At 41.2% G+C, this 25,096-nt stretch overlaps 2 protein-coding genes across 8 annotated transcripts in view; one reads left to right on the plus strand and one right to left on the minus strand.

The window, feature by feature from the left end:
- ZBTB21 (zinc finger and BTB domain containing 21) overlaps nt 1-7,616 on the minus strand; it is a 28,444-nt gene extending 20,828 nt beyond the window's left edge. For both annotated transcript variants that reach the window (XR_510212.4, XM_008179851.4), the window contains exon 1: nt 7,478-7,616. The gene's annotated coding sequence lies outside the window, so the exon portion shown is untranslated. The remainder of the gene's footprint in view (nt 1-7,477) is intronic.
- The window catches only part of UMODL1 (uromodulin like 1), a 96,687-nt gene continuing 78,745 nt past the window's right edge, over nt 7,155-25,096 (plus strand). For 3 of the 6 annotated variants that reach the window (XM_065577706.1, XM_065577737.1, XM_065577743.1), the window contains exon 1: nt 7,155-7,312. In XM_065577706.1, the coding sequence (XP_065433778.1) occupies nt 7,292-7,312 (21 nt within the window). In that variant the 5' untranslated portion in view covers nt 7,155-7,291. Of the gene's footprint in view, nt 7,313-18,121; nt 18,262-25,096 lie in introns of those variants that run through there. The other 3 variants (XM_065577718.1, XM_065577713.1, XM_065577728.1) reach the window with 2 other exon arrangements.

Here is a 25,096-nt window from a genome sequence, read left to right on the forward strand (position 1 = left end):
GGCCTCTGGATGGGCTCTTCCCCCTCCGGGGCGCCGGGGAGCCACACCGACTCACTACGGGGATCGATTTATCGCGTCTTGTCTAGACGGGATAAATCGATCCCTGAACACGCTCCCCATCGACTCCAGAACTCCACCAAAGCGAGAGGCGGTAGCAGAGTCGATGGGGGAGCCACGGCCGTCGATCCCGCGCTGTGAGGACCCGAGGTAAATCGATCTAAGATATGTCATCTTCAGGTACGCTATTCTCGTAGCTGAAGTTGCGTATCTTAGATCGATCCCTCCCCAGTGTAGACCAGTCCTTAGTATAACTGTATCTACTCTAGTGTTTGTACCTGTATAACTATGTTGGTTAAATCAATCAACCAATCACACCCTAACTGAAATAGGTACAAAAACTGTGTGTCAACCAAGCCTAAGGAACTACAACCTGTGAGATGAGAGGATTCTGGGCAAAACACCTCATCTATCTCTCTTGTGATTCCTCCCCTTAAGTGATGTAAGAGCAGTTTGCTGGGTTCCAAAGGAAACTCCATCCAGCTGTCCTGAGCCAGAAGCAAAATAGTGTTAGCTGTGACAGATGATGTGGATGGTAATGGAAAGATAGCTGGTGGTTTGATGCTGGAGTAAATTGGGAGAACCTAATCCTTATGACAGGTATATGAGAGACTTTTCCCTCCACTTCCAAATAAAAGTTAATTTTGAACAAGCTCCTTTGCATATTTTCTAAACAAGTGTTCTTTTCCCTATGAATGGGAAACAAACATGTATTAGCTCATAACACTTGTAGTTCTGCATTAAGATAGTGACTATAATCAAATATCATGCTTCAGGCAGGCATCTGCAGAGGCCTCCCCTCCCCCCGTTCCCCCCCCCCCCCCCCCGCACAATTGGCTTGATGTATTTTTTTTTTTTTTTATCTTCTCCTTCCTCTGATGCAACTTAAATTGGTCATAGCTGGAGATGGGACGTTGGCCAGGGTGGACCAGTACTCTGAGATCATACAGAAAATGCCTGGCTGGCGTGTCTTTCTAGATGCCTGACTGATGTGTCTTGCTTACATGCCCAGGATCGTACAGATCCCAGATTTGGGTCAGGAAGGAATTTTCCACCAGCTCAGTTTGACAGGGACCTCAAGGGGTTTTCACTTTCCATTGTAGCATGGGGCACAGTTCACCTGCTGGGATCATTTGGGCATATCTCATTTAATCATTTCCCTGCCACTGGTGGCACCTGGGTCTCTCCTGTTTTCTGCCTGTGGCTCATAGTTTAATTAGTCCTTGGAAAACTAAAGTCTTTGGGTTTCACATAGGGGGATTTGGGTGAAATTTAGTGGCCTGTGATATACAAATCAGATTAGATGATCTGATGGTCCCTTCAATTCTATGAGATTTAGAAATTGTATTCTTTCTCTGTGTCCAATATAACATTAATACATTATAACAAAGGACTCTACCCGGCTCCTACAGAACACAAGGAGAGTTTTGTTATTGACTTCAATGTGAGCAGGATTGGGCCCAAAGTTAGCTCCTGCCACTGATAAATATCAGTTGGTGCTTTCAATTAATGTTAACGGAATTACGCATGTACATGAAAAGATGAGAAATACCACTGTAAACACTACCCATTAATAATACCTCCAACTAATCTAATCAAAGTTTTACAAATTAAGAAAAAAGTATCCTAAAATTAGAAAAAATGCATGCATATATTTAAAGGCATTTTCATAAGAGATTTCTTAAAACTGCTTATTTTAATTGCTTTTGAAGATAATGTAGAACAAGAGGAGGCGCGTGAAGCAAGTGCCCAAAAATACTTTTGTCTTTCTTAAAGAATTCAGTTTAAGAAATGTACATGAATTGCCCTACGATCACAGATCTCACATTAAAATATTTTTGAAACCTTCATTCAATAAAGATTGTGGGAAACAGGTTTCCATAGGGCATACTTTCAATCTGTGACAATTTAAATAAAGGTGCATTTTTAATTAAATTATGGAGCAAGATTTTAATGTTTCATTGAAGCACTACAACATAAGAGAGAGATTTACCATATATACTCGTTCATAAGCCGAATTTTTTTTAGTAAAAAAGGGAAGCACCAGAGAAGGGGGTCGGCTTATGAACGGGTATAGAGAGGGAGAGGTGGGATACAGCCCCTCCCCCCAACAGAGGGAGCAAGGAGAGGCAGCAGAGCCAGAAGGGAAGAGGCGGGGCCAGCATCTCTCCGCTTCTGGCCACGCTGCTCTCGCCCCAGCCACCGAAGCAGCTGCAGATCCGGGGCTGGCAGGCTGCAGCTGTGCCACTTGCACCCCCCCCCCCAGAGCAGGCTGTGGCTGCGCCACCCAGCCCACTGGAACATACTGCCAGCTGCGCCGCCTGGTCTGGCTCACCGGAGCAGGCTGCGGCCATGCTGCCCGGTCTACTGAAGCAGCTCCAACCAGGTCAGAGACATCCTCCCCTGGCCCTCCCCAGATAAGGTGGGAAGGGATGGTATGGGGAGAGTGTGGGGGTCCCGGGCTAGGGGTGGGGTCATGTGGAGGGTGGTCACAGGGGTTACTCCCCTGACTCCCAGCTTCTCCCCCCCCCAGTTGTTGTCCCAGCCCATCAGGGTAAGCAGCTGGCGCGCTGGGACACTTTGTTTACTTAGGTTTACCTCTGTGCCTGCAGACGCTCGAGGTAAACAAACCATCTCGGCCCACCAACGGCTTATCCTGATGGCCCGGGAGCCAAAGTTTGCTGACCCCTGAATTATAGGGTCGGCTTATGAACGGGTTATAAAAAATTTTCCATTTTTACTTATCCATCTTGGGTGGGTGGGGGTGTCAGCTTATAAACAAACCGGCTTATGATCAAGTATATACAGTAAATTATCTTAATTCATCCAAAATGAGGGATTTCTTCAGCCGTTCCAGATGAGTAAAATTTGGTAGGTGAGATTAATCACAATATTATGAAAAAGAAAAAGAAAAAACAACATGGGAGAGCGGAACAGGTGCCTAACATAAAAACAAGCTTTTGTTTCCTTTCTTGTTCCTTGAATGATTCAATTTATGAGATGTAGATGATCTGCTCCAGAATGATATGACACATAAAAGCTTCATTCAGTGAAGACAGTAAAAAATACATTTCCCTTCTTTCAACTATGAAGAAAAAAAAAAAGAGACCTGCTGTCCCAAATTTCATAATCATTGGGGAGAGGGGGAAAAAAGACTGCTTTAGGGAGACTGGTCTTATACTGACAGACAGCCATTAGGGACAGGGTTGAGGAGGAGATCTCCTTTTAACTGAGGATGGATTTTAAAGCAGACTATGTTACACCCTTCTCCATCTGTGATGAAGGATTTTGCTGTGTTTTTAGAGAATTAGTTTTCTGAGATCCTCAGATGGAAGGTGCAAGTACTATTCTTTTTTATGAAACTATTCACTCATTTAGAGGGTGACAGCCTTCTGAATGAGCCTTCACTCACAGTTAATAATGGTACTTTGCAGATATGGAAAGTTAACAGTTTTCATTTGTGTATTTCAAAACTGAAGAATATTATAACAGTCACTATTAGCAACTACTATTGTTAAGATTTCAAAACTTCAGTGATAATAAATGTGACTTGTAATTATTAATTGCTCATAACTTTGTGAAAGATTCTCCCTTTGGACTGAAATTTTCCATCTGAAAGGTGTTTAATTTAACACAAATTATGGCCACTGTTCTGAAGGTGACCAAAAACCTCTAATTTATTTTATATTCTGATCATCAGTAATTTCCAGCTCCGTGGAAATAGCTCATAACTAACTGAATTCAGAAAGCTCATACTTGGCATCATGTAGTTTTCAGTGATGTGTAGTGTCTTCAATAGGTTAAAAACATTTTAGTTTTCTATACAATGTTAACTCAGTCTTGTGTGTGTGTGTGTATATATATATATATATATATATATATATATACACACACACACACACATTAAAATTGCCTATGCAACCTTAATTTGAACCCCTTATGTGTATGCATTCTGAGATAGTCTTTAATTACATGATTACATACTATTTTTCCCCACAGGACCCTTTGCCTGTGTAACAAGCCTGACTTGTGGAGTATGGAGACAGAATCTGCAGGAAGTCCTCTAGCTTGTACGTAGAAAGGGCTAGAGCAGACATAGGGAGTGGCTGACTCTATAGCAGTCAGAGTGGGAGGCCTCCAGAGATCTTGGCCCTGACTGACCAAATTGAAGGATGACTGTGGCCACTACTGGTGGAAACCATGAGGGAATGGCCACAGGATAACACAGGCTTTGCAGGAGGCTGATGACAGTTTTGTGGAGTCAGACAGCAGTTGGGTGAGCAGCCCCTTCTCTTTGATCTGAAGCTTGTTCCTGGACTTATCCAGAGGTGCCAGACAGCTGTAAATAATAAAAGCTAATTTGTTCTTCATCCTACAAGTGATCCCCCCTTGTGCCTGATTTCTCCTACTCCAGTTCCAGACATTGAATCCAGAACCTCCCTTGGTCCACTCCGCTACCCAGAATCCCTAACTTTATCCTGGGAGTGGGGGGGGAGTAAAACCTGTTTCCCCCAAGCTTCACCACTTCTGCTCTATCCCTTCCAGTTTGTCCCTGGCCCTATCCTAGCCTCTCATTCCAGGCCAATTTTCCTTACCCAGCAAGTTTGTCTCCACTCCATAGGCTTCTTTCATCCCTGGTCCACTCTCCTTGGCCAGCCAGTCCCAGTTCTTCTCTGATCTGTCCTCTTTTTCCCATCCCAGCCTCCATTCAATGTCCCCCACACCATACCTGTCCCCAGACTCAGTCTTCTCGTTCAGCTTCAGTATCCTTATCCCCACTCACCTTCCTGGTTCCTTGTCCCAATCTCTTCTTCCAGCCAGTCCCAGTTGTCTTCCCAGACCTTGGATCCTCATCAGATTTGTCTCTCCCTCCTACCTCCATACTTTGAGGTAGCACAGTTTGCAGACAATATAAAATTTCTCAATATAGTCCAAAGCAGACCGTGAAGAATTACAAAACTTGGTGACGGGGCAGGAAACTGGCAGAAGAAATTCAATCTTGATAAGTGCAAAGTAATGCACCTTTGGCAACATAATCCCAACTATACATACAAAATGATGGAGTCTACATTACTTGTTACCAGTCAAGAAAGAGATCTTGAAGTCATTGTGGATAGTTCTCTGAAAAACATTTGCTCAATATGCACCAGCAAACAAAAAAGCTAACAGAATGTTAGGAACCATTAGGAAAGGGACAGATAATAAGATAAAATATATCATAAATCCATGGTAAAACTACACCTTGAATACTGCATGCAGTTCTGATTGTCCCATCTCAAAAAGATCAATTAAAATTGGACAAGGTACAGAGAAGAGCAGCAAAAAATGATTAAGGGTATGGAACAGCTTCCATATGAGGAGAGATTAAAAAGATTGGGACTGTTTTGCTTGTAAAAGAGATGATTAAGAAGGGATATGATAGAGGTCTATAAAATCATGAATGGTGTGGTTGAACTGAATAAACAAAGTGTTATTTACCTGTTCACATAACACAAGAACCAGGGATCACCCAATGAAATTAATAGGCAGCAGGTTTAAAAACAAACAAACAAACAAACAAACGGAAGTACTACTTCTCACAATGCACAGTCAACCTGTGGAACTAATTGTCAGGGGATGTTTTGAAAGCCAAAAGTACACCTGGGTTCAAAAAAGACTTCGAAAAATTCACAGTGGACAGGTCCATCAGTGGCTATTACCCAAGATGGTCAGGGATGCAACCCTATGCTCTGGGTGTCCCTAAGCCTCTGACTGCCAGATGCTGGGACTAGACGACAGGGACTGGATCACTTGATAATTGCCCTGATCGGTTAATTCTCTCTGAAGCATCTGGCATTGGCAACTGTTAGAAGGAAGTTTGAATATTTGCTACTACCACCAAGATCTGCACCTGCGGCGGCTCCACCCGGGCCCGCGCGCCCTAGGCTTCAAGGCGCACCGCAGCGGCCCTCCTACTCGTCGCGGCGTAGCCCCCGCGGCTCTCATTGCTGGCGACGGCCGGGTATGGGCCCGACACTCGTCCCTTCGGAACGGCACTCGCCTATCTCTTAGGACCGACTGACCCATGTTCAACTGCTGTTCACATTAGAAGGAAGGACACTGAGCTAGATGGACTATTGGTATGACTCACTATGTGACTATTGTTATGTTCACATTCCAGGTGAGTAGCCTAAAAGCTGGGCTAAAGGTTATAAGAAGGGCATTGGTACCAAAACCATCACCATCTACTCCTCTTCCTAGCATTTTGTGAATCCTTATAAAAATACCCAAAACAAAAAGTTCCAGGTCAAACATGTTGCATTTGACTCAAAACACATTTTTTCGATATGCTGAAGTTTTTCACAATTTTCAGATTCAGTTCAACCCAAATTGAAATTCTTTCCCCCAATTTTTCAGAAATGCCAGCGAACTGGGGGGGAAAAAAATCAGTTATCCACCCAGCTCTAGTGTGCATGACTATTCTGTGAGGCTAGCATAACCGGCAGTTACTTTTAAATTTTTACATCAGCATAGCACTTCTGTGAGACACCGCAAGAAGAATCTACGATATACAAATATGTTCTCTCTTTCTTCGTGGTTCAGATGAGAGAAACACGAATGTGAGCGATAGCTTCTACATATGCAGCGTAAACCACACTGTCACGGCAGTCCAGCGCCCTCTGCATTCTCTGCAGAGACGCCAATGCAGAGGTGACAGCAGGCAAACAGGGGGTGACTGGGCCCCACGCCAGGCACGGATGCCCCCTAACCAGCAACACAGCAGCTCTTGCACCCGCTGACTGCACCTTCCCTCCCAGCCCTGCTGGAGCTCCCTGCTTGGGCTGGTGTGAGCAGAGGAGGCACGAGCACGCACAAACCTATAGTGACATCACTATACTCAATTGGTCCCCACCCCACGCAGGGCCACGCTCACCGCATTGCGCATGCTCAGAGCAACTCTCTCCCGCCTGCCGCCCCCACCCCTCACAGGCACCATCATCCCGCCTGCGCAGTGAAACATTTGCAACTGAGCAGCTTGCGCCTCAGGCCAAAAGGCCACATTTTGGCTACCACGCGCGCGCAGCTAAGCAAGATCGAGGTTCTTTTAGGGGCACTACGCACGCGCATAAGAGGGAATGAGAAGCCCACTATGGGCAACAGACATGCGCACTAGAGGCTTCGACGAGTCTATGTGGCGGATGTGTGCACGCGCAATGGGCAGGCTTAGTCCGTCTCCGGGAGTGGAGCATGCGCGATGAAGGGATGGGCTAGTTTTGTAAGTGGCGCAGGCGCACTGAAGAGTTTGGGGACCGCAGCCCCGCTCGGTGGGGGGAAAAAAAACACCTCAGAGTTACGTCAGGAAAAGACGCCTTTGTGCACGGGGAGACCCGCGCGGCGCAGGCAGCTCCCAAAACGGGCGCGAGACGCGGCCGTTACTCACCTTCTCCGCCGTTAGCCGCACCCCACCCTGCTGCCCCCCTCGGCGCCTCCCTTCACGATTCGCCCGCGCGCGCTGCTGCCACCGCCGTGATTCCATCCATCTTGAATTTGACGTCATCCCACACCAGGGATGAGGTCATCGCAGGGAACGCTCGTCACGTGCGCAGTGTTGCGATTGGCCGGCGCCAGAGTGGGGGGTGCGGGAGAGGCGCTTGCGCTGGGGACTGGGTGGCGGTTAGGGGGAGTTACGGGGGTTCCCCCAACCGTCAGTCCCTCCTCGCGCCCTTCCCCTGCCGCTGGCGCGGCGGCCCTGCGCTCAGTGGGGGACTGGGGAGGCGCCTTTCGCCAAATCTCATCCCGGTCGCTGCGTCGGATGGGAGCGGCCTTCCCGCTCCGCGCTGCGGGCCGGGCCTGGGCCGAGCCCGGGGGGTGGGGTAGAGAGCGGGGCATTCCCCCGTCCCCAGGGTGCGCAACGCGTCTCGCAGCGCCCGGGGATGGGCTGGGCTGGGCACGACTGCCGGCATCCGGGCTCAACACTGAGGGGGGGACGCAGCTGCGCGGAGCTGGGGGACAGTCGGGGCTGACCTGCTTCCCGCCCGGGCCCACGCGTGCTGCCGGGTCCCAGGCGCCCCCAGCCCAGCCATAGCACCGTGACCTCCCCTGGGACACCTGCCGCGCTGCGGTGTCGCGTTCCCGGCCTGGCTGCGCTCAGCCGCGGAGTCCGTTTGGGCTCGGGTCGGCTTGCCCCGAGGAGGATCCAGCCCCTGTCCGTGGTGGTCTTGCCTGAGAGGCCCCAAGGGGCAGAGGCCGGGCTCCCCCAGCACAGACCTCAGCCCCCCGGGGTTGGCAGGACATCCAGAGCAGCGGTTCAGGTCTAGCCGCGCCCTGAATTAGAGCGGGCAGGACAGCACCACTCTCAGGCTCGCTGCAGTCTCAGGACATGTTCTCCAGGGGTGTTATAGCCCTTATTTTTGTATCCCTGAGGACTAGAAATGTTATTTACCTTTTTAAAGGGAACCCTGGTATTTTGACATGATCCCAGAAGCTGGGGCCTAGGACACATGCCTATAATGCCTCTGTTATGTTTTAATTAGGCTCTGTTTTTACAGCGTGTGCCCCCTACCTGCCCCCAGAGCCTCACTTACTTAGCAGGAGAAGGGTGGCTCCTTTGGACACTAATTTATAGGCAGTTTTTAAGATTATAATTTCTTTATGTAGTGATAAGTAAAAAATATAACATTAAATAACTCTGGGTGGTGCCTATGCTGTGTGGATAGGTAAAAGAACTACCTTTAGTACTGTATATTTAGCACCTTTAAGGTGTGAGCTGAAGCTCATTGAAATTAGTGGAAAGATTCATATTGGCTTTGGATCAGGATTGTAGTGAACATTTAATGACAGCAACAAAAAATAGCTGCTAGTCCACATAATATAATAATGGCCTGGAAAATTACATCTGATAAAATTATCTTGGTTTTTTGACTAAAATCAAGCCATTTCATAAGGCCCACTGCCTGCTTCTACACAATATCCTATACATTAGTGTTTTGTCCTTATGTTTACATCATTTTAATTTACACAAGTGTGTAAATAGACAATACTGTACATAGAAACAGCCTAACTAAATACATCCAAAACAAGCTGAACTTAAAATATAAATCAATACAGGTGACTTTAAATCTTATTAAAATATGTAAAAAGAACGAGGAGTACCTGTGGCACCTTAGAGACTAACAAATTTATTTGGGCATAAGCTCTCAGGTGCCACAGGTACTCCTCATTCTTTTTGCTGATACAGACTAACATGGCTACCACCCTGAAACCTATTAACATATGTAGAATTTGTCTGGCCCACACAAGATTGTGCTTAGGTTTATGTGGCTCTCCTGTGTAATAAGGTTGGGCACCGCTAGGTGCCTAACTGAAGGTATCAAAGTTGAACAAAGCCAAACTAACTAAAGTTATATCTATCTTCCATAGCTTTCAATGAGAGCAAGATTTGGCTCTTTGTCACTTCTAACACTAATAAGTAATACAGAAGCTGCAGGTAGAAAGATATCTAGTCCACATACATGTTTTTCGCTTAACATTCCCCCCCCCCCCCGTAATTATTAGTATTGATACTTTTTCTAGGTGGCAAATGTTCTTAAATAGATATTGGGATCTTAGTAATTCATAAATAGTTTGGTGTTGCTCTAAAAGAGCAAATTATTTCAGAAAGCTATAATACTTTAGCTTCTAGTTTACTTTGCTGTTATTCATTAGATATTTTTTTATGGATCCAGTGGTTTCCATTTTAATAATGAGATTATGACTACCACAGTCGAGCCCTTGATAGTGGCATGCATGGAATCAGCAAGTTTGTTTTCTGTTTTTATCTTTCTTGGGTGGATTAGGTACTTATTTATCTATACCAATTTGAAATATGATTCTTATAGATTTGATTGTTTAAAAGGATAGAGGACTACGTGCAGCTAAATACTTTAGCATGAAAATAGTCTCATTCAGTTAGCTGGAATTGCTCAGATACTTAAGTATTTTGCTGACTTAGAGACATAATATGATCATTTTTGTTGATGCTAACAAAACTGAGGCAAGTGATTGTAATATATACTTTTTTTTTTTGGTTTTTAAATTGTTCTTGGGCGCATCTATTTTCTCAAATTCATTCATTCAAAATTGTTTGAATGATTTCTCAGTTCTTGCTTTGTAACTTTTTTGTGAACAGTTTTGCAAATATTTAAAATGTAAGATGTTTTGGTGGGATTCTTGTTTGTATTTCACATGTTTCATTGTATAGGGTCCAGACCTGCACTCCTAACGTGGGAAAAACTCCAGTTGACTTCAACTAACTTATAATAATGTAGTCTACTTCTATTCCTATAACACTGATTTACTGGTTGTACACCAAAAAAAGTGAAACCAATCAGACAATACATATATTGTGAAATACACAAAATCCATAGTACTGGAATGGGGGTAACAAATATTAACTAGGACTATCAAGCGATTCACACTGTTGTTAATAGAATACCATTTATTTAAATATTTTTGGATTTTTTCTACATTTTCAAATATATTGGTTTAAATTACAACACAGAATTCAAAGTGTACAGTGCTCACTTTATATTTAATTATAAATATTTTTGTAAAAAAACAATAGAAATAGTATTTTTCAATTCACCTAATACAAGTACTGTAATGCTCTCTTTATCATGAAAGTTGAACTTAAAAATGTAGAATTGTTAAAAAAAACCCTGCATTCAAAAATAAAACATTGTAAAACTTTAGATCCTACAAGTCCAATCAGTCCAACTTCTTGTTCAGCCAATCGCTCAGACAAACAAGTTTGTTTACATTTGCAGAAGATAATGCTGCCTGCTTCTTGTTTACAATGTCACCTGAAAGTGAGAACAGGTGTTTGCATGACACTTGTAGCTGGAGTCGCAAGATACTTACATGCCAAATGCGCTAAAGATTCATATGTCCCTTGATGCTTCAAGCACCATTCCAGAGGACATGCGTCCATGCTGATGACGGGTTCTGCTCAATAACTGTGCAAAGCAGCGTGGACCGACGCATGTTCATTTTCATCATCTGAGTCAGATGCCACCAGCAGAAGGTTGATTTTCTTTTTTGGTGGTTTGGGTTCTATAGTTTCCGCGTCAGAGTGTTGCTCTTTTAAGACTTCTGAAAGCATGTTCCACATCTCATCCCTCTCAGATTTTGGAAGGCACTTCAGATTCTTAAATCTTCGGTCGAATACCGTAGCTATCTTTAGAAACCTCACATTGGTATCTTCTTTGTGGTGAAAATGTTCTTAAAATGAACAACATGTGCTGCTGGCTCATCATCTGAGACTGCTATAACATAAAATATATGTCAGAATGTGGGTAAAACAGAGCAGGAGATAAACAATTCCCCCCAAGGAAATCAGTCACAAATGTAATTAACGCATTGTTTTTTTAACAAGCATCATCAGTATGGAAGCATGTCCTCTGGAACAATGGCCAAAGCATGACGAGGCATATGAATCTTTTGCGCATCTGGCATGTAAATATCTTACGATGCTAGCTACAACAGTGTCATCCGAATGCCTGTTCTCACTTTCAAGTGATGTAATTAAGAAGTGGGCAGCATTATCTCCCGTAAATGTAAACAAACTTGTTTCTCTTTCCAATTGGCTGAATAAGAAGTAGGACTGAGTGGACTTGTAGGCTCTAAAGCAGGGGTTGGCAACCTTTCAGAAGTGGTGTGCTGAGTCTTTATTCACTCTAATTTAAGGTTTCGCATGCCAGTAATACATTTTAACATTTTTAGAAGGTCTCTTTCTATAAGTCTATAATATATAACAAAATTATTGTTGTATGTAAAGTAAATAAGGTTTTTAAAATGTTTAAGAAGCTTCATTAAAAATTAAATTAAAATGCAGAGCCCCCCAGACCGGTGGCCAGGACCCGGGCAGTGTGAGTGTCACTGAAAATCAGCTCGTGTGCTGCCTTCGGCACGTGTGCCATAGGTTGCCTACCCCGCTCTAAAGTTTTGCATTGTTTTGTTTTTGAGTTATGTAACAAAAAAAAACTATTTGTAAGTTGCACTTTCATGATGAAGAGATTGCATTACAGTACTTGTATGAGGTGAATTGAAAAATACGATTTCTTTTGTTTATCATTTTTACAGTGCAAATATTTGTAATAAAAATATAAAGTGAGCACTGTACACTTTGTATTCTCTGTTGTAATTTAAACCAATATATTTGAAAATGTAGAAAAAATCCAAAAATATTTAATAAATTTCAATTGGTATTCTACTGTTTAACAGTGCGATTAATCGCGATTAATTTTTTTGAATTAATTGCCTGGGTTACTGCAATTAATCAACAGCCCTAATATTAACCTCCCTCTGTTTCTATAACAGGCGATGAAATATTCAGACTCTGTAATAATTCCTAGAAAGGTTGCCGTCAGGATTTTCAGTTAGGCCACTATTTCAAGAAGTTAAGCAGCTGAACCAGAATTTTAAGGGCGTGTCTAGTGTGGGAGGGGAAGAGGGGGGAACTGGATCTGATGTTTTTATTTTAAATGTCCACTTTGCTGGTTGCTGTTGCATTTATTAACCGTCTTCACAGGATATAAAACAACTTTAAAGCTCTCATACAGTATTTATACAGAGAGGTCAAAACCAGTGAAATTATTTTCATGTCAGGATGTTTGAGGAAGATTAGTTTTGACAGATTAGTAATTACTTAAATCTCCATTTGCTATCCAAAAATATCTTCTAAATGTAGCCTGATTAGTACTTGTGGTTTGTAAGAAACAGTACAAATAGAGGGTGATTCAAGATTCGTTAAAATTATATTGAGTTAAATTTAGATGGACAAAACGGTATGGAATAATTAAGTGGTCTGAGCACAAGACTGGGAACTCAGAACTCTTGAATTCTAATCTTGGCTCTGACATTGATTCTTTCTGTGTTACACAAGTAATTTGCCTCTTTTCTCACCTTTTAAAGGGGGATAGTTATACCTAGCTCACAGAGTGTTATAAAGATGTATATTTGTAAACATTTTAAAGATGAAAAGTGGATATATAATTGTATTTTCAATACAAGATGATATGAAATTTAACAAAATCACAGATCCAGAATGCCTCCTCCTGCAGGAAAACTTGTGTCAGAAGAAAAATCAGCCAGGGGAATTTCATGGATTCTTCCCTGAACTGCTCCTACTTGTGTAAAGGTTTTTGTGGACCATGTATATTGGAGTTCTCACCCTATTATTGGATTTCCTGTGGATCATTGGGTATGTGTGAGGAAGAGAGCCCCCTTCTGCACATAGAAGCCATCCTGGAGGGATAGCTGCTGCTGCTCTGTTGCATCCTCTATCCCCAGTGGTACAACTTGTCAATTGACAGAGTCCACGTACAGCTATATAGTAGTAAAAATGTAGGATACATGCTTTGCACTGAAGTCAATGGAGTCATTACTGAATTACCCTGCTGTGAGTTCAGAATTAGACTGCAGCGGGAGGTAATTTGGTGATACCTACTGTGTGGACTGTCAGATAGAAATCAAGGAGATGAGCAGATGATGGTTCTGCAGTGCACAGCACCTCTGCTACTTCACCCCCCTCAAATGCCCACCTCTGAACTCCAAAGAAGTGAAATGGAATGCCTGGACATCAGTGAAGATGACTGAAGTAATCTCTACTTTCAGTCTGTCTGTCAGGTTAATGCAGAAATAAATATTTCAGGGAATACTGAAAATTTTAATATTGGTTATTTCCAATATCTGAGAAGTCACTCCTTGCCAAAATTATGTAGCTTATCACTTGCCAAAACATATGAAAATAATGCTCTTGGGTCACCCATTGCTGATGCAGCTATCTATGAGAAAGGAAGCCCGTTTGGTTTGTATAAAGTGCACTCTGACTAAATTTAAGACGCATCTACTAATGACTGATACTAGATGAAATAGCTAGGGACATGTATGCCATGAACAGAAAACATAATTACTAGTGTTACTATAACTATTGTAATGAATGCAGAGAGGATTTTAATTGTTCAGAAAAAAATACAAACATAATTCAGATACAAATTCTGTCTTGTCACAATACAGTGTATAAGGCTGAATTGTCATAAGTGTTCAATTCCCACAGCCCCTATTAATGTCAGCTGGAGTTTGATTTCTGAGCTCTTAAGAAAATAAGGCCCAAGGTATTTTGGTTGTAGTATAAGCAGAATAATAAAGACAATAAAAAATAAATTGTGGCATAGATTTTCCAGATACAAATGTGTACATCTTGGCTCTTTGTTTTAGAGCAAGCACATATAGTACATTGAAATATAGAAAAAGCAAAGTAAAAAGACAAAAATAAATAGCATAGCATAACCATAAATGAGTGAGTAAAGGCAAAGCAAGATGAGGAGGCACTGACATCTCATTCAGAGTTTATACTGATTATAAATAAGTAGCTCTCAGATACTTTAGATTAACTTTAGCTGACATTCAAAAAACTCACTTTCAAGAAAGATAGATTCATTAGAATCTTTGCTTTAGTACAATAATTAGGTTTATTTTCCTGTAAACAAGGCTTTGGAGATTACATTTCTTGGCAGAAACTACTGCTAGTGGAGCCTTAATTCTCTAGAAGGTTTATGTAAGTGGATATGAGAAAGCTCCAAAGAGCTATTAGCGTTGCAGAATATTTAAAAAGTCAATGAGACATCTTCATCATTCCTTAATAACCATACATTTTGGTCTCAAAAGCATTTTGGTGTCAGAGATTCCTGAGAATTGTTATCCACTTCTGTGTAATGTAGCAAATGCATTTGTTTGAGCGAGGTTAATATACTGAAAAATGTGCAGTATGCAGTGCTTTCCCTTAGGAAGCAAAATTTTTTTTTTTTCCTGGAAAGATTATGTCTGTATTTTCAGTCAAAGTGGTTTATGATACCTTCTCATCAAATAAAGAATACACGTGTTAGAAAAAAAATGCAGTTAAATCATGGTTTTTTTGCGTTACACACAAAAATACCTGTGTGTTTTTAGTTAATTTCTTACCAAATAATGTCAGAAGCATTTTGTCATTTTTATTTAAAGTTTCACAGTTTAGATAAACTAACCATGCTACATATGTACCATGGTTAGTGAACGTTGTTTTACCATTCACTCACTTCATAGATTATATTTATGTTTTAGTATGAAGACTACAAAGTAGTTATTTTTAAATAAAGATTGATTACAAGTTTAGACAGTACTTCTCTGTTCTACATAAAAGTATGACACTGAAAAAAATCAGGAACTGAAGCTTGCTGCAATGAGGTTACTGCAGAAATACTGCTCTGTAACAAGTCAAATTCTGCAATTGTGAAGCCTGTGCAGTCTCATTGTCAGCTGAGAATTTAGTCCAATGTGTTAATTGTTATTAAGTGGAAAATTCAAGTAGTATAGTAAAAATAACAGATGCCTAATTATTGATCGTTTTCTTTGTATGTCACTGGCCTAATTTCTTCAGTACATTGGACAAATGATTTTGTTTGCTACTTGAATATAGAAAACCCAAAATACACCAGAAAACCCACACACAAAAATGTGGCATACAGGATGTAAATTGTCTGTCCCAATTCTGACTCCCTAAAAACTTGTACAGAGACTACATTGTAGGTCTTCTCCAAAAGGAGCTGTGTAAGGGTGTTTGAGGCAGGACTAGTGCCATGATCTGCATTTTTGTGCATCTAAAACCTTCCCCTTCATTCCCCCAGTTCTTGGCAGGAATACACATGCACATACCCACAGATTATTTGTGCTCCCAATATAAATAATCTGCATGAGGCACCGAGGGTGCTACCAAATAGGCACACATTAATAATGATTTTTCAGCATATATCAGCCATTTTTGGAGGCCACTTACTGTATGTGAGGAGGTAGAATTTGAAATAGCTGCCTACAATTTCACCACATTAGTGATGCTGGCAGGGATAATAGCATTGGACCATGTGGTACCAAGATAACCAGAATACTTATTTGAGAACCACAGCCTATACTCAGGACAAGTGGTTTTGGTTTTAAATTCAATGTTAAAATTATTTATTTAAATTGCACAATTTTGGTCTCCAGGCTCCTCACAAACTGACTTCTTACAGTTTTCCTTACCCAACTGCCATGGAACATCCTGAAATGCTTCCCTGTAGACTCCTTAGAGTAGACCCTTCCCATAGTGCCACATAGCTCAACTTCACAGGCTTTTAACTCAAGCAGATTCTGCTTTATACTAGCCACTCCAAGGCTCTACCAGCACAGGCATATGTTGGAGCTGACTGGTGGCAAGGTTGGAGTGTGAGGTGTGCTGGCAGAAAAGTCTCTAGGGAGATCTAACCTGCAGTCTCTCCTTTTACATATATAATGCTAATCTGGAAGTGGTACAATTAGAGGAAATTCTGACATTCATCCCGCCATGACATGATAAATTACCCTTCAGAGATGATGAACTAGTCTTTGAGTAACAGTGTGTCTTTTACTGCAGTGTCACTTTTGGAGATTGGCTGACATATGTAGACTATTGTGTGTAGATTAGTTTTGAAGTGCAAGAGCTGCAGAAGAGCAGACCTGCCTATTTACATATTTTAAGTTAGAGCCTGGGAAAGGGGAATGTTGGAAACTGCTTAGGATCTAATAGAATCCAGTGCCAAAACCCTATATGTTCATGTTGCTGCTGATTCAGAAGAAAGGAAAGAAAGAAGAAATACATATCTGAATGAGCTACATTTTCTGAAGGTGTTCATATCAGATCCATGGGCCTGATTCTCCACTGCATTACCCAGTTCTGTACTGGTGTTGCTCCATTCATTCAGTGAAGATACATCAGCATGAAATTGGAATAACATGGTGAATCAGAAATTCTGTGGGTAGAGCTGGTTGACCCTCTGAAATATTCTTGAAATATGGATTCAATCTGGAATCATTTTAATGTCCAAAATAATTTTCTCTCATCTTCCCTTTTCTCTTTCAGTGTTCTCTATATTAGGTTAGATGATTCAGCCCTTTGTTATTGTTTCCGCCTTTCCATTGCCTTAATTGGCTCTTTTTGAGACATTACATATCATATGTGATTGACAAATGCTATTTCTAGCAACATGGAGTTTGTCTATTCCTTCCCTTCCTTCTCTATATTTTCACTCCTGTTTGTTCTCCTACTTCCTTCTAATTGTTTGTCTTTTTACCCCATACTTCTTCAATTTATGATAAAATGGTAGCTCTTGGGTTTGATTTGCCCCTGTACCAAGGGGTGTGTCATCCCCTGTACCAGTGGGGGCTGCTCCAATCTCAAAGTGAGATTCACTATCATGCTTCAGCAAGGATGGCAGTTTTAAGTTACAATTGTGTATCTGCAGGAACCCTGCTGGCAGAGGATGCCCAAGGACGTATTGAATCAGCATATATGTTAGGTGCCTGGGACCCACCCCCACACCAGTTAGTGGTGCTCATTTTTCAGGTGCACTATGCAGCTGTAGGCCTGTGACGGTTTACGCCCCTCATCACAGGGCAGCACAGCCTAGTGGCCAGAGTCCAGGAAATTAGTCCTTGGTTACAGGGCAGTATGGCCTACTGGCCAAAGTCCATTAGAACAAGCCCTTGGTTACAGGGCAGTGGGACCTTACTGCTGGCTCAGCGGGGGTGGTCCTACCGAAACACGCTGAGGCTTACCAGGGGCAAGGTACCAATCTGTCACACACACTCCGCCCGGGTCGGTTCCTACTGGCTTGGGAGTTGGGGTCACCCACAAATCCCAGGGTCCTCTGTTGGTCTCCGGGGCCATTGCCTCCCTTGGTGCCTACCCCGGTAGGGGTTCATGCCGTCCAGAAGAAGCCTCCACTCCAAGCAGCTCTGAGAGCATCGGCTGGTTCTCTGCAGGATCTGCCTGGTTAGATCCTTCCCCTTCAGCCACCAGCCCAGAGTGAGCTGAGTTCCCTCCTTTTATACTCACTGAGCATTTGGAGCATGCCCAGTAAGGCCGGGGCGGGACTTCCCCTGACAGAGCTACTTGTCTGTCGCTGCAGGGGCTAATGCGGGTCGGGGTGAGACTGCCCCATCACAAGGCCCCTTGATGGAGTGGGTATTGTTACTTTTTCCCCACTGTCACACCCCCTTCAAAAGTTGACTTTCCACCACTGAGGATATTCCATCTGATGCTGTACCAGCACAGATCAACAGACATTACAGCGTACCTTGATCAAAAACTAGGCTCAACCTCATGACATCACCACCTGCCAGCTGACTGCAATTATGGTATGTAACTGCAGAGACACAGTAACCTTATAATGTGAACAGTAAAGCTTTAGCATTTAAAAATATTGTTTATGATCCCAAATCATTAACAGACCTTTGTGTAGATTTAAATATGACAAATACTTTTATATTTAAAGGAAAATATTTGAAAATCAGTTCATCCTCCCTCTATTATCTGCCCTCAATTCTGTGTTTGGGGCGGGTTCATACATTTTAAGGCAGGAAGGGACTATTATGATAGTCTGGTCTCCTGCATAACACAGGCCACAGAAGCTCTCAGAGTAATTTCTGCATCAATTCCATAACTTCTGGTTGAGCTAGAGCATATCTTTTAGAAAGATATCTAGTCTTGAGTTAAAGACTTCAAGTGATGGAGAAGCCACCACAACCCTAGGTAAATTGTTCTAATGATTAATTACCCTCACTTAAAAAATGTGCCTTACTTTTGCCTGAACTTTGACTAGCTTCATCTTCCAAACAATGGGTCTCATTATGCCTTTGTCTGTTGGAGTAAATTCAGTACCTTTTCTGCAACAGTTGATAATATTTAAAAAAAAAATCAGAGGAAATGCCCCTTTCTTTTGAATATTATAATTAAGGCGGGGACAGTTTCCAGCACTGAGTAGAGAACTGGCAATTTATTCTATACAGAAAAAATGTGTTTACAATTTTCCACCAATATTCTACCCAAGAAGAGACCATATTATATATTGCGAATGCAAATGTTAATTGTATTTTTCCATTCATGTTGGCAAATTTATGGTTATGTCTCTGTTCCCACTTCTGTAATAATCATGGCTTATGTTTCCCTATATATTTGTTGAAAGATATATTTTCCCAAAATTATTTTTTAGTGGAAGTTTGTTTTGAACTTCCCCTAAATGTTTGTTACTGTAAAATTTCTTTATCTTATTTATTTTAAATACCCCTTTTCAGTTTCCATATCTTCAAATGGCTCGCAATGAACTCCTACGTTTTAGTCAACATATATTAAGAATTTTACTAGTATATCCCAACATTTTGTAGCATTTAGTATTTATATACATTCATTTAAAAATAAAAGTTTACAAGTAGTATTTGTTTGTACATACACCTCTACCTCGATATAACGCTGTCCTCGGGAGCCAAAAAATCTTACTGTGTTATAGGTGAAACCGCGTTCTATTGAACTTGGTTTGATCCACTGGAGTGCGCAACCTCCCTCCCCCCCCCCCCCCCCCCCGGAGCGCTGCTTTACTGCGTTATATCCAAATTGGTGTTATATTGGGTCGTGTTATATCGGGGTAGAGGTGTATGTCTTCTTTGAGAGACAAATGTGAAGGCCCCAATTCTGCAATTGACTGCACACGGATGGACTGCTGTACAATAATGAAACTGTTTAATTTAACAGCTTTGTCCTTCCTGTGGATATATTAGCGAGAGATGGATAAGGGCCTTGTTGGTTCCTTGGACTGCACCTTTGGCATGTTTGTCCTCATTTACATTCAGATAATTCCTGCAACATTTATTGAGAATATATAGCTTAGTACTGGAAACAGTCCTTGCAGTGACCGGATGAAAATAATCATGATATAAAAAAATGCGGAGCCGTTCTGATGACTGCCACAATGGGCATAGTATGTATTTTAAAAAATTACACACATCCTACAATGAAATGCTTCAAATAGTGATGTGTTTTGTTTTGTTTAATCCATTTGATAACAGTAAAACCCCACATTTCCTTTTATGGTAAATTCTGTTACACTGGATCTTGCTGTTGATAGGAGAGCTGATGAAATTCAAGCTTAGCTGCTGATGAGCTCAACGGAGCAAGTCACATTTCATTCTGTTTTTTGTTTGTTTGTTTACATGGTAACTGTCTCTTTCCCTCTCCCATACAAGCAAAGGCCATGTAGTGCAGCTGAATTTTTGCCTTTTATCTCCAAAACAAGGTGCTAATAACAGCATGAGTAGACACCAAAATTTGAAAACAAGAATTTAGAAAGCAGAGGATAATAATAGACTGCAGGATCAGCCCACTGAGATGTCAAAAGCAGCCTTTTTCTTTTGAGGTCTAAAAATATAAAGGGATTCAAATTTGCTCTTCTGCTCCTGCAAGTGAAATGAACAATTCACCCAAATGACCAAATTAGGTTATTAACTTTCAGGCTGAATTGCAGATTTCTTATACTGCCCTCTTCTATTTAAACATAACCATAGAACAGTAATTTTTTTTTTACAGGCATAGATAAATATTTCAAACATCAAACTGTTTATAAATGTACCTTTCAAATGCCCCTTTAAAGAGAAACTTTATATTGATCCTTAAAAATGTCAAAACAAAATAAATGTCACTGTTTTCATAACTACTATTTGTGCAATATGATTTATCTTTAATGCAGATGGCTGGAAAGAATAAACAAGTTAATAAGGAGCTGTGGGACCTGCCTTTTCACTGTGCATACAAAGGCTTGTTAAAGGCAGAGGCTTGAATGGTACTGGTAGAGAAAAGGTTTAGAGAGTTTACAAAAATCCAGTCCCATAACACAATGCACAGTGAGCCATTTCTACTCTCACTGACATGATTGTCCAAGAATGAAACTCAGCCCCTTACTTTTATTTTATTTTATTCCCCTCCTTCCTGTCTCTTCTACCTCATTCCAGAGTTGGTTCTTCCTTATCTCAAGCTGTTACTACTAGTCAAGGCAGTGACTTGTAATGTTTTAGGACTAAAATCAAGGTTGAAATTTAGCATTTATTTTAAAAAAAAAGCTTTGATAAGTGAAGACCAATATCATTCTATTACTTTTATTTTGAATATTAACACTTTTTTGAACCAAATCAAGGTCTCCCCCGGAGTATTTATATTGTGCTATTGCATCTGAACTTGGCAGTGATATTGACAAGAAACAAACTATAAGCAAAAGTGATACTGACTAATCTATTTTTATTGTTCAAGCTAAGAGAAATGCAGAATGGGAAACTCAGCATAAGGAACTAAAAGAACATTGGATTTAAAAAAAAATCTTTCAGCTCTTGTCACTTGTACTGTAACATATGTAAGACTGTCGATCAAAATATACAAACTGTGATTGTCTGTAGATTGTTAGAAACAAATTACAAAGATGACGTGCTTGGGTATAAATTTTTTATCAGGTCCTATGGAATATTGTATGTACCGAAATGTATACTGGGATCTAGAGAGTCACCTGGTATTATTATTATTGTTCTCTTATAGTAAGGTCTAAGATCTGGGCCCCATTGTGCTATGCACTGTACGAGCAATTAAGAAAGAAGAGAGTCTCTGCTCCAGAGAGCTTGCAATCTAGGTCTCAAACAGGATAGAGAAAACAGACAAATGTGCTTGTTTAACCAGAAGCAGGCATTAGGTTTTAAGGAGGGATTTAAAAGAGGATAATTTCGATGGGGAGTTTTCTCCATATATAAGATCAGCATGGAAGGAAACACAGAAAGTTTCTCTAGTAGCAACTGCTTTTGTGAAGGGTGATCTCTAACCAAAAAAGGAGGGTTTTAAAAAAGTATAAAGTAACTGAAATTCTTTCAGTTTTGTTTGTGTTCTGTGAATCTAAATAAATAATAAATAAAAATGTGCATTCTATTAGTTATTGCCTCATCTTTTCTCCCATCAGAATACTTAGAAGCTAGTTTGAGACCCCTGTAAAAATGTACCTCTAAGTGTCCAACTTCAAAAAGAGCATCACTTTCTTCCCATGCATGTCTCATTACTTCTCTTTTTTCTTGATCAAGTATGCATCATAGGCAACTCAAGGAAAGTCCTACTGTCCATTTCATTTGGTACTTTCCTATGTTTCTTTTATGGGGTACCTGCCCGTGATGCAATACAGGGTGTCATTCCAAACCAGCATTTAGTGTTTTTAAACATCTCTTTTCAACACTCTAGTATCATAGAGAAACTGCTTTTTTTTGTGGCAGCAGTTCACGCTTTTGGGAACTGGGATAGATGTTACTTGCTTTGGGATCTGGAGAGCCAGGGGGTGCTACCTAGCTCAGGCAATGGCTCTGTGTAGCAGAGGGTGTGGAGACAGCCGCACAGCTTTCCTGGCATCAGAAGTGGAAATATGAGTACAGAGTAGATTGTGTTGAAACAGAAGGATAGTTCACCCACACTAGCGTGAAAATCATGTTCCAGTGCCGTGTATGCCAATGGAAGCTTCTTCCTTGTTGCTGAAAGTAATGCAAAGTGTACATTTTGTATGAAGTCTATAGGTTACAATTAGTAGGATGTGTGCTGTTCCGTTACCTAATTGAAAATGGTCCCTATTTGAAATCTATTCTCGGATACCTGGTAAAATGAATCCTGCTTGCAGGCTAGAATGTGGTTGTGTAGTTAGGAGTGGTTTGTTTGTTTTTTTTTTTTTTTTTTTAATGCTTTGAAGTCAATGGACCCTTTATATAGGGTGACCAGATAGCAAGTGTGAAAAATCGGGATGGGGTTGGGGGTAATAAGAGCCTATATAAGAAAAAGGCCCAAATATCAGGACTGTCCCTATAAAATCAGGACATCTGGTCACCTTACCTTCATATTACAGAAGTCACCTGGTGGCAGAATGAAAGAGTGGTAGTGCCTTCTGACCAAGTCTGAATTACTCCGTTTTGGCCCTTTGGGAACACCTACTGCTATGGTTCACAAAGCGGATTAATGTAAACTTTAGAGAGGTGGAGGGCGAGGAGCAGAGAAGCCACAAAGTGTTTGGCTTTTCCATTCTAATTATGTAATCTGAATCTGAAAATGAGTGTAATTTAAAAAAAACATTTCATAAACAAATATGATTGAGGATCCAAATGCTTTTTGTAAAATAAAGAAAAATCAGTCTTTCAGATCCAGAAATAACAACCATGGAGCTACTGGCAAATTCTCAGTGTGTTCAAATTCACGCAAAGAAATAAGTTTCTGTTTGTAGCTTGTCGGATTATTATTATTATTATTTGGCATGCAATTTATTTCTCTCTCTTCTTGCAGCTGAGGGATTTTGTTTGGTTGTTTCATTTTTATTAAAAAAAACCCTCCCTCCTTGGTACACTAGCAATCCAGCCTTTGTCTGGGAGGGTTACAATGCCAAGGTGTTAAAAAAAGACACCCCTCTACATACTTTCCTGTAAATTGATCCAATTAATTCTCTGGAACTACTACTGGAAAAACTCTGCTGGTTTCCTTCTAACCCTCAGAAGCACTGAGACAGATCCTGTTGTCCTTAGTCATTACTCAGGCAAACCCTTCCTGAAGCTAACTGGGCTGTTGGCATGAGTAAGAAGTGAGTGAGGAGATCGGAATTTGATCCAGCCTTAATGTGCTTACCTCCATCCAGTGCTGCAGATTCAGGATGATCCTTCTTTATAAGTCTGTCTGTCATTTATTGACACTGACACTAGAGCACACAGAAAACATTTTCTTGGTAAACAGTGTGGTAGTAAAGCTTTTTGAATAATAAAGACTTTTCATACCCACCTATAGCTTGGGACAATCTGAACCTAAAGGGATTCTGAAAAATTCTCTTAGGTCTATAATATAGAACATTGTCTGCAATTAAAAAAAAAATCCTTAGGTGTTAAGCTTGCTTTATTTTATTTTATTTTATTTTATTTTATTATTTAGACATTCCTTAGTTGTAAACTAGGGTCAATTGATCAAAACTGAGTGGAGGGGAATCAAGAAGTCTGGTTGTTGCATACTTTGCTTCTTATATCTTAATGGTCAGGGCAGGATTCAATGGGCCAGGTTAGGAGGACAAAAAGTGGGCTGAAAAGGAGCAGTATGTACCCTTAGCTAGCATGTGTTAGAGACTATGCCACAGCAGTAGTTTGGTCACATCCCCTAGCTGCCATGGTCCTGTTGCCGTTTGGAAGGGTCTGCCACTCTTGAGCACTACGGCCCTGATTCAGCAAGGTATTTAAGCACATGCCTAACTTTAAGCATGTAAGTAGTCTCATTGACATCAAGTATGGGTGTATTTAAATGTAGGCACATGCTTAAATAGTTTGCTGAATCAAGCCCTAAATTAGAATCTGGTCCTGCACAACGGTAGGGGCAGAGTGAGGAGGGAAGTTGGGATTTAGTTGGGAATTGGTCCTGCTTTGAGCAGGGGGTTGGACTAGATGACCTCTTGAGGTCCCTTCCAACCCTGATATTCTATGATTCTATGATTCTAAGGCCGCTCTAGTACCCTCTTGCGTCACTAGTGAACCTGCATAGCAGCAGGCAGGCTCTGTCCCTTGGATTGCTTTCATATTAAGAACTCTGTTGTTTTTTATCGAGAGCAAACAAAAAAGTAACAGCACTATTTCTTGTATAAGAACTTTTCAAAAGGATGTCTTCTTTCCAGCAGTATTTCCTAAGTACAGTGTGAGGTCTGAGCAATAGTCTTATTCTGCTATTAGGTTTTGTAAGGTCTGCATTTTGAGCAGGATTGTACCATCAAAGAACTACAGAAAATGAGCGCTTCAGTGACCCCAAAATTACACAATCTTGGTTCACTCAGAGATATAAGATCAGTCAGATGTTCAGCATGACCTGCTCCTGACTCATGGGATTTTTTTTCTGCTGCTACCAATAAGAACTTTTTTCCTCATGAATCATTTTTATACAGCTGAGCATATTAGAGGAAAAACAAAACAACTTGCCTATGGAAATGTGGGTTGGTTTAAAAAAAGAACAAGTAATTTAATACAGTAAGAGACTGTTCTATATGAGAGAACTTTTCTGGGTATATCACTGTCTGTCTGTCAGTCACTTCAGTCCCATTTCTGTAGTATCTGAGCACTTCAATTTCTAATGTACTTATCCTCACAACACTCCAGTCAGGTAGGTCAGTGCTAT

The sequence above is a fragment of the Chrysemys picta genome, chromosome 1 (assembly GCF_011386835.1).
Source record: "Chrysemys picta bellii isolate R12L10 chromosome 1, ASM1138683v2, whole genome shotgun sequence".
NCBI lineage: Eukaryota > Metazoa > Chordata > Testudines > Emydidae > Chrysemys > Chrysemys picta.